A 15,584-nucleotide genomic window follows, 5' to 3' on the forward strand; every position below is an offset into this window, starting at 1 on the left:
CTCTTAAACCTGTTACCATGGATTTTATTGTGATCTGTGAAGAAGTAATGGTTTTCATTTACTCACTGAGCCTAAGGCCACCAGCAAACACACTCACACACCGCAATCACTTGCCGAGTGTGTGCGTGTGTGTGTGTGTGTGTGGGTGGGTGCACATGTAATAGGGCGTTTGGAAATGCTTGTCCTTCAGATAAAGGTTAAAGGAAAGTGTGGTTATTGATGGGGCTGGGTTTGGGCTGTTTGAGCTGGAGTGCGTGTGTCTATTAAGACCTGACATTAAGCTGCTCAGGGAACATTTTATCTAAAATATGGAAGAAAAGTTCAAATTAAGTTTCAGGCGGCTCTGATTAGAGAGAAGTGTCCTATGTCTGTTTATTGAGACCAACTTAGATTCGTTATATCTGACAAACTCATTTCTGATGTTTGCTGTGGATTTCGCAACCACTTGGGATCCGAAGTGTGTGACGTCACATAGCCCAGTGCGTTTTCTCTCATGTTTTGGTGTTTGTTGCCTTGACAAGGTCTGTGATCAAAAGTGAGGCAGTGCACAAATATGTTTCCTAACAGTCTGATACTAACATGTTTCCATTTGCTGCATCGCTTCAGCAGAGCGTCGCCCTCCAACAAGACTGTGACTCTGTGGATTGTTCAGGCCGTCTGTGTCTCTCTATGGTCCACTGAGCTCCACAGTGACCACAGTGCCGTGCCACATTATATGCTGGTGCTGACACGGCTTCCTGGGACGCAGAGTCGGTGGCTGCTCAGATCTAAAAGTCATGGTCTTACTTTTCTCCCCTGCTACTGCAGTTTATCCTGCGGAGTCGTTCTTGCTAGACATCCCTTTGTGATACCGTTTCATGCCGTCACTGCAGAAAACACTAGTTTCTGAGTGAGTGCCTGTTAAAATTGTTTATGGGGACGCCTCAGAGTTTAACCGCTGTTCTACATTAGTGCATGTGGTTTATTAAACTGTAGGTAACCGTGGCAACAACACTCCTCCTTCGTGCTACATTACCAGTTAACATCCCCTTGCTAAATAAAAATAACCAGTGGAAAAGATGACGAAAGAAAAAACAGAAGGAAATTTGTCTTGTTTTTGTGGTGAGTTGCCAACGGTTAAGCCTGATAACAGACTTTAGGTTGCCCTGATAGAACAAACATCATGAACTGAAATAAAATGCAACTCCACGTTGAATCATTGCATGGTGTGGATCCACGGTTGTCTATTATTTTCATATATTATTGTATTATTGTTTACATCCATATTAACTGCTGTGATTCAGAGCAACAGCTAACATTAGGGATGAGACTGAATAACTGTGTTTTTAACCAGACTGCTGCGTGTGTCTTTTAGCTGCAACAAAAGTCACATCAAATCCTTCACAGAGTCAGACGCACTTTTCTTTCCTCTCATTCAGATCGAACACCTGTACGGGCTGACTGTGTTTGAAAACTATCTGTACGCCACCAACTCAGACAATGCTAACATGCAGCCAAAAACCAGTGTGATTAGGGTCAACCGCTTCAACAGCACAGACTACCAAGTAGTGACCCGAGTGGACAAGGGAGGAGCGCTGCATGTCTACCACCAGAGACGTCAGCCTCCAGGTAGGCCAAACACACACATTCATAGATAGATATTGATACTTCTGGTTTTTGTGACCTTATTTTCCTCCTTGTCGTCCAGTGCGTAGTCACGCATGTGAGGTGGACCAGTTTGGGAAGGCTGGAGGCTGCTCGGACATCTGTCTGCTTGGAAATGGTCACAAGACCCGAACCTGCCGCTGTCGCTCTGGATTTAGTCTCGGTAGTGATGGCAAATCCTGCAAAAGTGAGTAGTACTCTTAGAATAATCCAATAATTATTACGTTTTAGCAACTACCAACCAACACACCTTCTAACAAATTACCTACAAAGAAACTCCAACATGGACCACACCATAGTCATTAGGCTCTTCACACATCCACCATGGTAGTGATTCACTTGTACCCCAGGGAATACGTCTGCAGATGTAAGGTAGTAATAAGAGTGCACAGTAGCTCAAGTCATTTCAAAATAAAGAAAATGATATGACACATGTAAGACGAGCAAATAAAAAAGGTCTGAATAAATAGCGAAATGTACTGATTTACGAGACAAAGTACTTATTCAAAACTAACTAAAAAAAACAGTTGCAATAGACAATAATTAATAGGAAGAATAAATTATGGAACTAATGATCATCAGATAGTGGTGTGGCAGTATATCTGACAGAAAATGCTGGAAACCACTGCATTATAGCTTTGATTCAGAGTTGAGAGTTGATGTGTGCGTCCTCTAGGAATAACTGTAAGTATGAACTTGGGAGCCGCCATGTTTCATCTGTAGAGCTAAGGGTAACTAAGGCTGAATCAGTGTTGCTCTCCCCCGGACTTTGGACTGGGACGGAGATGTGAACAGAGTAGGTGAGCATCAGTACACGCTATTGTGTTAAAGACTAATTACAATGGGTGAAGTCACTTGCTTATTAAAAGAAATAACTGACCTTTTCACAGAAATGAATTGGGGCTGATCAGCGTTTTTGCTGACATCGTTAGCTGCTCAAATGATTATCCTATATCATCAATATCATTACCCATGATGTTATTGGTAAAAACAAAATCACCAAGGGTGGATTCTGAAATACTCACCCATTTCTGTAGTGCTGCAGTGAAATCACACCACTCCAGATGTGTTACCGGTGTCATCTGATGCCTGTCACATGACCTGACACATAACAAAACCAGTGTGTGATGCTCTTTATGGGGAGGTCAGTAGAGAGCTATAGACTGATGCAGCTTTTTTGACAAGTCTTTTAATATTCTGTCCGTATTGATCTGCCTCCTGACAATAGACTGTCACTGTGGATTCAGTTCAACCCCCAACCACTGCAACCCCCATTCACCCGCCTCTCAATTGAAAATCCCTTAATTTTTATTTAGGCTTTTGCTGATCTTGCATGTTGGTTAATCAATATGCACTAATTGGAAAAAAAACCGTCCTGATGAGTCAGCACCTAACTTGGATTCTTCGTCAAACAGACACTGTTAAAGTTCACAGGACGGGTCGGTAATAGAAGCTTAGTCTAAAATGGTGGTTTTAACTGATCTAAATGTAAATATAGATCTACACTAAAGTCTTCTGTCTTTGTTTTCTTGCTTTGCTGCAGAACCTGAACACGAGCTCTTCCTGGTCTATGGTAAAGGTCGCCCAGGTGTAATCAGGGGCATGGATATGAATGCCAAGGTCCCAGATGAATACATGATCCCCATTGAAAATCTGATGAACCCCAGAGCTCTGGACTTTCATGCTGAGAGCGAGTTCATTTACTTTGCTGATGCCACGAGCTACATCATTGGAAGACAGAAGATTGATGGAACAGAAAGAGATACCATTCTGAAGGAAGGTAAGGCAGCAGTAGCTGCTTTGAAACACAAACAACTCTATTTTGAGCTATGGAGAATGCATAGACATGAAAATGAAACACTTAAATGAAACTTTGGCCCCAGGTTTTTCCGCGTTTACAACTGCAACCTGTAAAATTCTTGACTAAGCTCAGAAACATGTAGAATTTGGAAACAAAAAGTTTCACTTCTGTTAATCCAGGGTACACGACTGAGGTCAGGAATTTTTTTGCCCTGGAAACATAAGATTGAAATCTATAAAAAAAAAAACAAATCTAAAAAAAACAATCCAAATGCCTTGATGCAAAACAAAAGAAGAGTCAACATTTTGATTCACAGGAAATGCACCTTCTAGTATGAAAACACTTTGGAGTGAGTGATGTTTCCTTGTGTGCTGCGGAAACAGACTTCTCACCAACATTTTGTGTTTGTCTCAGGAATCCACACGGTTGAAGGCATAGCTGTGGATTGGATGGCTGACAACCTGTACTGGACGGATGATGGACCTAAGAAAACCATCAGTGTGGCTCGGCTGGAAAAGGCTTCACAGACCCGCAAAACCCTCATTGAGGGAAAGATGACTCACCCTCGTGCCATTGTAGTGGATCCTCTCCACGGGTAGGTGGGACAAGAGACAGAGGGAGAAATGGAGTTCGGCGCTTTTGTTCCACATGAAGTGGATCAAAATCACTGAGCAGGATTCAGAATTACGCAGCTTAGTGAGAGGGAAAAATGTAGGTTTTAGGCAGCGGTTGAAAAGATGCTGACTTTGAGATGGGCTGGTTAATGAGGTGTGATGAATGCACGTCTGTGTGTGTTTACTTGTGGTCACTCAATATAAAATGAGCGATAATGATGGGTGGTCAGTCTGATGACTCAGCTGAAATGATTCAGCCGGTCTAAACTTGTATCTGTGTCCACTCTCTTTCTGTCTCAGTTTCACCTGTGTCTTGAGTCAGGTCTGTTATTTTGGAACGTTGTTTCCTTTTCCACTCGTCTGGGTTTCTTCAGAATATCCAGCAGCGCGGCTTTTATAATTTCAAACGATTTGTACCATTGTTGTTGATTATCACACTGAAATGTCACATCCTGTTTGACTACACGTATCACACATCATTATTAAAACAGATGGAGCGTTTTGCACATTACATGATAGATTTCCTCCACAGGTTCATTATACGCTCTCTCAGATAGCTCTAAATCTTGCTCTGTGTGGATGTGTCTTATTGATATGACCTCCTGGGTTTTCTCCTGAGAACTGAGCTCATAAACAAGCACACACTCTTTGGGATCGCTACTGACAAGGTGGTGTGTGTACACACACACGTCCCAGGAGAAAGCCACTCGCCTCCACTAATGCCTGCAATCAATCAGCCTCAGAGAGAAGAAGGAGGAGGCAAAGAGGTTTTTAGAAAGGAAAGGATGAAAAAGAGGTAGATGGAAAGGGAAATCTGAAACGTTAATGCTAATGCCAGTCATATTCCACTGGAGGGGGGATGTTTCTAGTTTTGCACAAAGCTGTAGACAGCCAGTGCTCACAGTTTCAGAGCTCAGTGGTGAAGATTGACAGGTCCTAAAGCTCCCGGTGAGTGACAAACATTCGTTTGCCTGTGGGCAGATCAACCAAGAAACACTTTGGAGCTGCCTCAGTGTCTGCTGAGTGTTATGTGCTTTAGAGCAGCCAGATAAAATGCAGTTTCCTCTTTTAATACCAAGAGGTTGTTCTAGGTGACCCAATAAATATTCTCTTTTTTTAGACATACTGATATCAGTTCTCTTGGTGTTTCAGGTGGATGTACTGGACAGACTGGGAGGAGGACCCAAAGGAGAGCAAGAGAGGCAAAATTGAGCGGGCGTGGATGGACGGGTCCAATAGAAACGTGTTCCTGACCAGTAAAACTGTGCTGTGGCCCAATGGCCTGAGTCTGGACATCCCGCAGGGAATCCTCTACTGGGTGGACGCCTACTACGATCGCATTGAGATGGTGTACCTTAACACCTCTGAACGCAAGGTCGGCATAAAGAACGGGTTTTAAAGCCACGGGAGACTGTGGATGGTTCATCACAATCCAGTCCAGTTTCTCTAAACACTGATCACTTTTTGTGGCTAAACTGATGATGGGTTGTTTTCAATGGCCTGTGTCTGGGCCTTCAGTGGGTGTAGTATTACTCTAGTCAAAGCTGTGGTAGAAAACAGAAAGAGACCCATCACATTTAACACTGAATTAATATAAACCTGTTTTGAGTGTAAACTCTGCTGTCGCCTGTTTTTAAAAACATACTTTACCGTGTTTTTGCTTTTCTCACATCACCAGACAGTGTATGAAGGTCAGGAGCTCAACCACGCCTTTGGTCTGTGCCACTATAAACACTTCTTGTTCTGGAACGAATACCGTAGTGGCAGCATTTACAAGTTGGACACCACCACTGGCACTGCCACTCTGTTGCGCAATGAGCGACCGCCCATCTTTGAAATCCGAATGTACGACGCTCAGCAGCAGCAAGGTACATTTGTCCACCTCGATCCACGAGGATTAAACGAGGATTGTTAGTTCATTGGGATGTTGAATAAAATAAAACAACACAGACACTTAAATAGCACAAAACATGACAGCAAATGTGTGAATAGAAGGAAGACTATAAAAAGCCCCAGAACCTCTAACCAATCGCATGACCCGAAATTAAATCCAAACATACTTAAATATACTGTTGATGCCAGGGTCACACTGTAGGATTTACCAATTATTATAGCAGAACTTAATTTGTGTACTTCTGTACTAAGCTGTGGTATTTTAAGAAGCGCAGGTTTTGTGTGCTTTTATATGTCTTCATCATGGCCCCTGAGGCCAAAGAGCACTGTTGTCTAGTGAGTGTATTTAACAGAGATATTAGATGTCACAGGTTGAACACATCAGACATGCAGACTTTCATCATGCAAAGACAAACTCCAGATTAAAGTTCTCTTTTCTGAACATTCATTTCTGTCCATCTACAGGCTCTAATGCATGTCGTGTGTACAACGGCGGCTGCAGCAGCCTCTGTCTGGCCATACCAGGAGGGAGACAGTGCGCCTGTGCAGAAGACCAAATACTAGACCCAGCTGACAACACAAGCTGCAAAGGTAGAAAGCTGAGAGATCTGTATGTATGTGTGTGTGTGTGTGTGTGTTTGTGTGTGTGACTGGAGGGTATTTCTCATGGTGCTAATTCTGCCACATTATATTTACATGCTTTTATTCCTGGTATGACGGAGAAGATGAGTCGAGCTTTATGACTGTGACTGTGTGTTTTTGTTCGAACCGTCTGTGCTAAAACATTTGAGCAAATTCAGACACACACAAGGGGTGGCCACAGTAAAAACAGTGTGATGTCATGCAGTCCAATACAAACCTGCAATAAATCCTGCCTTAGTCAAATTTATAATAATCAAGGTAGAAATTTTTTATTTTTTATTTTTTTCTGGCAAAGTAACATTTGGATCTAATACAAGTAACATTATTGTCCCATTGCTGCTCAGCTCAGTCTCAGCCTGGTGTGGATTTTGACTAATGGGTTTCTAGTTTTCATATAATTGTTCTTTTATGCAAACCCTTCCATTTTGCCTTTGTTGCAGATTTTGGAAATTCAAAACTATAATCCTTTTCTTTTTATGTCGTCCATGACCTCTTTTTGACATTTAGCTTTTTGTTCTGATTCCCTCTCCGCAGCCAACCCGTCTTATATACCCCCTCCTCAGTGCCAGGCTGGAGAGTTCGCCTGTAAGAATAACCGCTGCATCCAGGAGCGCTGGAAGTGTGACGGCGACAACGACTGTCTGGACAACAGTGATGAGGCACCTGAGCTGTGTCGTGAGTTACTGTACACACACACACACACACACGCACACACACACACACACACACACATATACACACATCTCATCTAGCACAGTTTCAAAACAACTACCCCTCCTGCTGGTACTGAGTCAGATGACCTCCGGTCGTCTGAATTTGACATTCTGATGATGCCAGACTGAAATGAGAGAGCAGACGTGTGACTGTGTATTTACGTGCACTAATTCTGTGCATATGAATACACAATGTGTGTGTGTGAGAGAGTGTGTTTGTGCAAGGAGGAATGTAGCAATGTCTGCAAATCTGGAAAAGCTCTCTGTCTGCTTGTCTGTGTGTCTGTCTGTGGTCAGAGTGCAGACATGTTTGTATTCCAGACAAAATAAGACCCAGTCCAAAACAGCCAGAATATCTACTCTTCCACTTGTGCACCTCACATCTGTCCACTCTCTCCCATCCCCCTTCTGCCTCTGCCCACACACTCTTCTTGCCATTCAATGTGTCCTTTCTTTTGCCCAGACCAGCACACTTGCCCCACGGACAGATTTAAGTGCAAGAACAACCGCTGCATCCCCCTGCGTTGGCTCTGTGACGGTGACAATGACTGTGGGAACGATGAGGATGAGTCCAACACCACCTGCTCAGGTACACAAGTGAACATACCCTCTATCAAAATCTGATTCTTTGTGCGGACGTGTGACATGAGCTGTGCTGTGTTGTGTTTTAGCTCGTACCTGCCCACCTAATCAGTACTCATGCGCTAGCGGGCGCTGCATCCCTCTCTCCTGGACCTGCGACCTGGACGATGACTGCGGTGATCGGTCCGATGAGCCTGCTTCCTGTGGTTGGTCATCTTTTTCCTCACGGTGTATCTGTAGGGTGATGTACAATAGAGCTGTTTCTACAGGTTGTTTTGACATTTTGATGTGCAGTTTTTAGGAGGTTAAAAGTAGCAACATGTGTTGTTGTGTCCACAGCCTACCCCACATGTTTCCCCCTCACCCAGTTTACCTGCAACAATGGACGCTGCATCAACATTAACTGGCGCTGTGATAATGGTTAGTGTCTGTTCTTTATTCTCCCCTCTTCATCTCTACCGTGCCTGTTTACAGTAACAGCTCACTTCCCTTTGTCCCAGTTTGCTGTGAATGTTTTGCCACCAGCTTCATATTGCCATACAGTCCTCTTTTTGGCACCTTGTACCTTTGTGTTTGTACCTTTCTTTCCTGTCATTTGTTCTGTGTTGTTGGTTTTATTGTTCTGTGTTGTGCTGTTCGCCCACTCTGCTGTCTTCCGTTGATTCTGTCTTGCAGAAAAGGATTGTGGGGACGGCTCTGATGAGTTGAATTGTCCAAACCTGACCGGTTAGTGCATAGATCAACATGCACCACAACAGCCATGATGCTAGCCTATAGCAGTAGGACTGGCCCGGCAGGCTCAGTAACTGTTTAGGGCTGCTTTTCTGCTAATTGAACATGGTCATGGCCAATACTGCTGCCATTCATTTAGTCTGCTGCACACAGATTTGATATTAAATTAGATTTGTTGAATTACTTAAAGATCCAAATTCACACGGAACTGAGTGTAAATGTTGAGTCAGATACCAAAATTCATTAACCTGAATTAAGTAAAGATTTAATAGGATGTCAGATTAAATGATGACTTACTGAAGAATATATACTCTGTACTTGATGATCAGGAAATTCACTGCTGTAAAAAGTGCTAAAGGCTATAAACGTTAGGTTGCCCAATAACATTAGTATATGGATAAAAGTGCTTATGATGCTCTGCTTCCAAGCTCAAGATTTTCAGCGCGGGGTACAATCCCTCATGGTGCATGGCCTGATCTATGCAGTTTCTGCCATTATTTTAACTGTCAACTCTCATATTCTGTTTCATTTGTATTTCATGGTTTTCACTGTCACTGTGTTAACTGTTAAAAGAACAATTGCTTTCTGAATATTTATAATATATACTTTTCCATTTGAGTCAGTGGGTGCCCCATAATGTGAGAGAGTGGGTGTTGTTTGACTGTGTTTGTTTTTCAGATAATGACTGCGGGGACAACAGTGATGAGGCGGGCTGTAGTCACTCCTGCTCCAACACTCAATTCAAGTGCAACAGTGGCCGCTGCATCCCAGACTACTGGACCTGTGATGGAGATAACGACTGCGGGGACTACAGCGACGAGACTCATGCAAACTGCACCAACCAGGGTCAGTGTTGTTGTGTTAACGCGCCGGCAGGAAAAAAATAAGAAATACAGGTTTTTGTAGAATTCCTTATTTATTGGACCACTCTGCTTGTCGTTTCGCCAGACTTGGATTTGTTTACATCGTTTTTATACTAACATAACAAGAGTTGGATGATCATTTAAATGTTTTTGTAATTGTTTTCACCACACGCTCGCCTTTAAAGATTGTTACATGGGCTGGTTTCACCTTGGTATTGACTTCCTGTACTTGTTCATGCAGCACACCTGCAAGAGGAATCCATACCCTGTAATTAGGACGTCTGAAGTAACACAATACCTGGTATAGTTTGGTGGTGCGGTTAACTAAGAAAAGGCCTCATCTTAACCGCAGTTGTTTGTAGCAAGATCATAGTCCCAAGATCATAGTCCACCTTGATGTGCAGAAATAAACATATGCAAATACAAAGAAGGACCTGAGGAACATAGATAACGACTTGAATACACTGACCATGTATTGCTGCAGCTGTTGGGACGGGCTGCCACACTCTCACACACACACTAATAATGTCTGATTTGCAGTAGATACACACCTCGACGTGAAAATGGCAAAAGAAGCTGCAGATGATGCATCAGATGCTCTAAATAAACATGGCCTCTGGTCAATTAGAAGAACATTTAATATCTAGTCAATGATAACAGCAGAGGATGCTTTGCATGTAGATATCAGGCTCCTAGCACACAGTTTGTACATGACGTGTATTCTTCCTCTGCACAAAAACATATCTCATATTTACATTTCTGACAGTCGATGTAAAAGGTCCCTGGTTGACGTTAATTACAAAGTCTGATGTGTTCAACCTGTGACATCTAATATCTCTATTAATTATTTAAAGGCACCGATATTATAACGGTTTCTTTTAAAATATCAACACATGAGACAGAAATACCTCTTTCTAATTATCTATTAGTAATTTTGCTTCTGTTGAGAGCAAAACAAAAATGATTCACTGCCAGCTGGTGTTCCTAAGTAAAAAGGTGACCTTGGACACACACTTCAATTTGTTCCGCCTTTTTTGTCGTTCATCAAGCTCATTAGTTTTTGTTTTCCTTTGATGTTGCTTATTGTCTCTGCTAAAGCGTGTGTCCTGATTTGATTAATTCAGCCAACAACTGGAGAGAATGTCATTTAGAGTCTCATGATGTCTCTCTCCCTCTCTCTCCGCAGCCACGCGGCCTCCAGGAGGTTGTCATGCTGATGAGTTTCAGTGTCGAATGGACGGCCTGTGCATCCCCTTGCGCTGGCGCTGTGACGGGGACACCGACTGCATGGACCTCAGCGACGAGAAGAACTGCGAGGGAGTCACTCACATGTGTGATCCAGCCGTCAAGTTCGGCTGTAGGGACTCTGGTGAGGAGGCCGTACTTTAAATGAAAAGGTGTGTGTGAATTTGGTTGAAGCAATTTTAAAGAACCCGTGACTTCTGTCCATAGCACGCTGTATCAGCAAGGCCTGGGTGTGCGATGGTGACAGTGATTGTGAGGACAACTCCGACGAGGACAATTGTGAGGCACTGGTGTGTAAGCTCTCTCACCATGTGTGCGCCAATGACTCCACCATCTGCCTGCCTTCAGAGAAACTTTGTGATGGCAAAGATGACTGCCCAGATGGCTCTGATGAGAAACTCTGCGGTAAGAGACAACAGCACCCAGTCTGTGTTTCAGTACAGGGAGTGCCAGTACACCAAGTAAAACGCTGTGTCTTAAATAACAGCTGCAGTGGCTCAATAACAATTATGTGCGGCTTTCCCTTGTGTCGGTCCTCCTCTGATTTTCTCTGATTTATAGACCTCTGTTCACTGGACAACGGCGACTGCAGCCACAACTGCACAGTGGCTCCTGGAGAGGGCGTGATCTGTTCCTGTCCACTGGGCATGGAGTTAGGGCCTGACAACAAGACCTGTCAGATCCAGAGCTTCTGTGCCAAACACCTTAAGTGCAGTCAACGCTGTGAACAGGACAAGTTCAGTGTGAAATGCTCATGTTATGAGGGCTGGGAACTGGAGCCTGACATGGAGAACTGCAAGAGCACGGGTAAGGGTCGGAGGAAACAGCACAGGGGGAAATTAAGAGGCATCAGTGAAGAAGTTGCACATTTGATTGATGATAGCTGTATGGTAAGGGTCCTCGCTTAGAGGCGACTGGGTTCTGGGTTTTGTCAGGGTTCGGCACTGCTAAAACAGAAGTGTGGTGTGGGTTTGAGATCAAACAGAAGAGAAGCCACCCTAGCAAGAAACTGTGTGGTTGTAGCAGAAACAATATACCAAAATGGGATATTTATTTGGACAATAGAACAGAGCGCAGGAGAGTCAGTATATAGGTACAGAAAAGCAGAAAAAGGTTTACTAAGAAAACCTAAAAAGACCAGGGTATTGGTTTCTAGCTGGTATTATTATTTTATGAAAAGAATCTGAAATATTAAAGTAGAAAGTGAAGAGCAGGTATTCTTTTTTTTTATTAAGTTAGCAAGAGGGCAAGATGTGCAAAATGGAAATTTCTGAGTCACATTAAGTCAGCTTGAATTTTATCACCCACATAAGGAATATAGATCTCTCTGTGCAGCAACTAGCCAATGAGGAATGCATTTATGATTGTGCTTTCACTGCCAGGTCTCACAGTCTAGCCACCAGCACCCCATCATTTATCCTGCTGCCTGTCTGGCTGACGGTTAGGGTTCAGATAGCTCCTACCTTATTTACACTGCGATTTAATTACCTAGGATTAGAGCCACTTTTAACGCAGCCCTTCTTTTATTGAACAAGTCATACACTTCAGTGGATCATGGCTGTGTTGTTCTCCTGCAGAGCTGTTGTGCCGTATTTTGATTAACAATCAACATGGACCAGGCAAATGGTTTTAACCCTTAACCATCCGGCTGGTTCTCCTTTTAGAGGATCTTTTCCTTGGGAAGGAAAGGTAGACCTGGTCTACCTGGTCCTGATCTGATCTGTTCCTTGTCATTTCCACAGATCCCTTCAAACCCTTCATCATTTTCTCAAACCGCCATGAGATCCGCCGTATTGATCTGAATAAGGGAGAGTTTAGTGTGTTGGTACCAGGCCTAAGAAACACCATCGCCCTTGACTTTCATCTCAGCCAGAGCGCCCTCTATTGGACTGATGTGGTTGAGGATAAAATCTATCGTGGGAAGCTGTCCGAGAACGGAGGTGAGTATTTGCAGTAAAATTAAGACGCTTGAACTTTTAATACACATAGCTTTCTGTTAAAGTGTGTGAAAAGTGTGTTGCTTTGCTGAGTTTCGTTGGATAAGAGGGACTTTTATGAGTCATACATTTTTATCCCTAAATACAGTTTGGTCACTTGGGAAATAAGCCATTATTAATAAATCTCATCGGTGTTCTGCCTAAAACCTTTGTGAGACTAGAATATCCAGTAAAACATATAAATTTGCAGCATGTAAAGCTACACTGCTGTGTCCAGAAAGATTAAATGTGGTTTTATAAAGGGCAGAGCCACTAATTATGACTGGTGTTCATGGCAAACAAGGCCCTATTAACCCAGCTGCAGTACTGAGCAATTAATGTGCACAATTCTAGATGTAAGTCGTGTCACAGTTATGTGCACTGGGGTGTGTGTGTGTGTGTGTGTGTGCGTGTGTGTGCGTGTGTGTGTGTGTGTGTGTGTGTGTGTTGTGGGACAGCCAAAAGGCTACATGCTGTAACTGTATGTTTTCACTGCTCCAGACAGGATAATGACTCATCACAAATAATTACACATATCCCTCTGATTAGGGGCCCAGGAGAAAATGAAAGGTTTAGAAAGAGGATGGAGCGTGTTTCTCTTTAGCCCTGCAAGACACCATATATTTAGATATTTTAAGGCCCATTCTGTAATTGAAGCCTCACAACCCCTGCTGAGCCACTACTGTATTTACTTGTGTTTTCCTTTAGTGCGCTGGCACGTGTTTTCTTGCAAACATAACATCTAGCCATTTGATTAGAGGAATCACAGTTTGTGATACGATATTACTTTGGAATTGAAACAGCTTGATTGCATTTGCATAGTTTGTAAATACCAAAACAAAAAGCATCAGCGCTTTGGGTTATAGTACAGTCTGAAATGTTGCTAACAGCAAAGCGCAGCCTTTGAAGCCTTTACCCATACATATTGAAATACTGTGTGAATTTATTAAAACAAGTTACGCAGCCTGGAGAAATGTTGATTTTCTTAAGCAGCAAGATAAAATATGTTTAGATCAGACTTCTATAGTAGTTTTAAAGACACTGGATGATTCACACCCAGCGTCCTTTTGATTCATTTTCATTCTGAGAGAAACTGGTAGATAAATACATCCATGCACACGTACAGTACATTTATGTAAATAAATAAGAATTGTGTTTGCATGTAGACATGTAACTTAATAAACTAAATAAACGAAACAATATGTCTGACCCTCTCTCTTGTCGTCATCCATCCTCACAGCTTTAACGAGTTTTGATGTGGTAATCCAGTATGGGCTGGCTACCCCCGAGGGCCTAGCGGTGGACTGGATAGCAGGAAACATTTACTGGGTGGAAAGCAACTTGGATCAGATAGAAGTGGCCAAGTTGGATGGCACCATGAGGACCACACTGCTGGCTGGGGAAGTGGAGCACCCTCGAGCTATTGCCCTGGATCCCCGGGATGGGTAACTAGCACAATGATTACAATTAAGTCCAGCTCTTATCAAAGCACATTCACAACAAATTATAATGGAACTGAAGGCTAAATGCTTTGGTACAGTAATTGTGGGTCTGGCTTTGCAGACTGACCAGTTGTACTCTTGTGTTATTATTGGAATAATTTTATGTCTGTGTTGTGCTGGAACTTTGTAGGATCCTCTTCTGGACAGACTGGGATGCCAGTTTGCCAAGGATTGAAGCTGCATCCATGAGTGGAGAAGGCAGGAAAACCATCCACAAGGAAACTGGCAATGGAGGCTGGCCAAATGGACTCACTGTGGATTACCTGGAGCGCCGCATTCTCTGGATTGATGCCAGGTCATACAGAGGGCACAAACAAGAACAGGCTCACAGAAACCCCCGTGTTACATATGCATACTGTGTATTTTAGATGTACCCAGAAATGCAACTGAAAATTGTGCTGTGTGCAGGTCTGATGCTATTTATTCCGCTAAGTATGATGGTTCTGGGCTGATCGAGGTTCTGAGGGGACACGAGTACCTATCACATCCCTTTGCTGTCACCATGTATGGTGGAGAGGTTTACTGGACGGACTGGAGGACCAATACACTGGCCAAGGCAAACAAATGGACCGGGAGCAACGTCACTGTAGTCCAGAGAACCAACACACAACCTTTTGACCTCCAGGTCTACCATCCATCCAGACAGCCGCAGGGTGAGAGACACACACATGCACATATACACACAAACTGTTGAAATGCAGTTTGAAACTTCTTTGGACCTGTAAATTGTTCTTTTACAACTAGTACGTTCATTATGAAGACCTAGAAATGTTAAACATCATTATTTATGAAATATTCAATTATTGTGCCATACTCCAGCTCCAAACCCGTGTGCGCCCAAAGACGGCAAGGAGCCCTGCTCTCATCTATGTCTCATCAACTACAATCAGACATTCTCGTGTGCCTGCCCTCATCTCATGAAACTGGGCCCTGACAAACGCACTTGCTATGGTAAGGATCAAAAACATACTGGACATAAATGTTACTGTAGAAAACAAACCCTGTTGTTCCCTCTGCTTGTCTTGGCAAAACTGTTGTTTAACACCAGAGTGCAATCCTTGTCTATTTGTGTTCACGTGTGTAAAAGGAGGGAAGATTAAATAGTCTAGACCTTTTTTCAGTTTGAGGTGCTATTACTGTGACAGCTTTAGAAGCCACTGAAGTGTCTGTCCATGAAAAGTGAAGGCAGGCTTGTTTATTCAGCGTGTGAATTTAGTATTCAGGGCAGCACTTTCTATTATCTTTGGAGGTAATGGAATGGAGAGCCCCATGCTGTCTGATGCAGGCATCAGCTGCAATCCTCCACGTCCACCACGTATTCTGGCCTGGCCGATACAGCCTGACACTGTCATTACTCTCCCACACTTTTTTTTCACT

The 15,584-nt window shown here is 43.2% G+C and overlaps 1 protein-coding gene across 1 annotated transcript in view; it reads left to right on the forward strand.

The window, feature by feature from the left end:
* The window catches only part of LOC113129943 (low-density lipoprotein receptor-related protein 1-like), an 80,779-nt gene that overhangs the window by 37,473 nt on the left and 27,722 nt on the right, over window positions 1-15,584 (forward strand). Inside the window, exons 9-28 of the mRNA XM_026306187.1 lie at window positions 1,419-1,608; window positions 1,688-1,831; window positions 3,188-3,424; window positions 3,860-4,040; window positions 5,212-5,434; window positions 5,738-5,927; window positions 6,418-6,543; window positions 7,129-7,269; window positions 7,771-7,896; window positions 7,979-8,095; window positions 8,229-8,309; window positions 9,300-9,467; window positions 10,671-10,853; window positions 10,937-11,134; window positions 11,291-11,536; window positions 12,472-12,669; window positions 13,946-14,150; window positions 14,338-14,502; window positions 14,616-14,860; window positions 15,027-15,158. Of these exons, the coding sequence (XP_026161972.1) occupies window positions 1,419-1,608; window positions 1,688-1,831; window positions 3,188-3,424; window positions 3,860-4,040; window positions 5,212-5,434; window positions 5,738-5,927; window positions 6,418-6,543; window positions 7,129-7,269; window positions 7,771-7,896; window positions 7,979-8,095; window positions 8,229-8,309; window positions 9,300-9,467; window positions 10,671-10,853; window positions 10,937-11,134; window positions 11,291-11,536; window positions 12,472-12,669; window positions 13,946-14,150; window positions 14,338-14,502; window positions 14,616-14,860; window positions 15,027-15,158 (3,496 nt within the window). The remainder of the gene's footprint in view (window positions 1-1,418; window positions 1,609-1,687; window positions 1,832-3,187; window positions 3,425-3,859; window positions 4,041-5,211; window positions 5,435-5,737; window positions 5,928-6,417; window positions 6,544-7,128; window positions 7,270-7,770; window positions 7,897-7,978; window positions 8,096-8,228; window positions 8,310-9,299; window positions 9,468-10,670; window positions 10,854-10,936; window positions 11,135-11,290; window positions 11,537-12,471; window positions 12,670-13,945; window positions 14,151-14,337; window positions 14,503-14,615; window positions 14,861-15,026; window positions 15,159-15,584) is intronic.

The sequence above is a fragment of the Mastacembelus armatus genome, chromosome 5 (assembly GCF_900324485.2).
Source record: "Mastacembelus armatus chromosome 5, fMasArm1.2, whole genome shotgun sequence".
Taxonomy (NCBI): domain Eukaryota; kingdom Metazoa; phylum Chordata; class Actinopteri; order Synbranchiformes; family Mastacembelidae; genus Mastacembelus; species Mastacembelus armatus.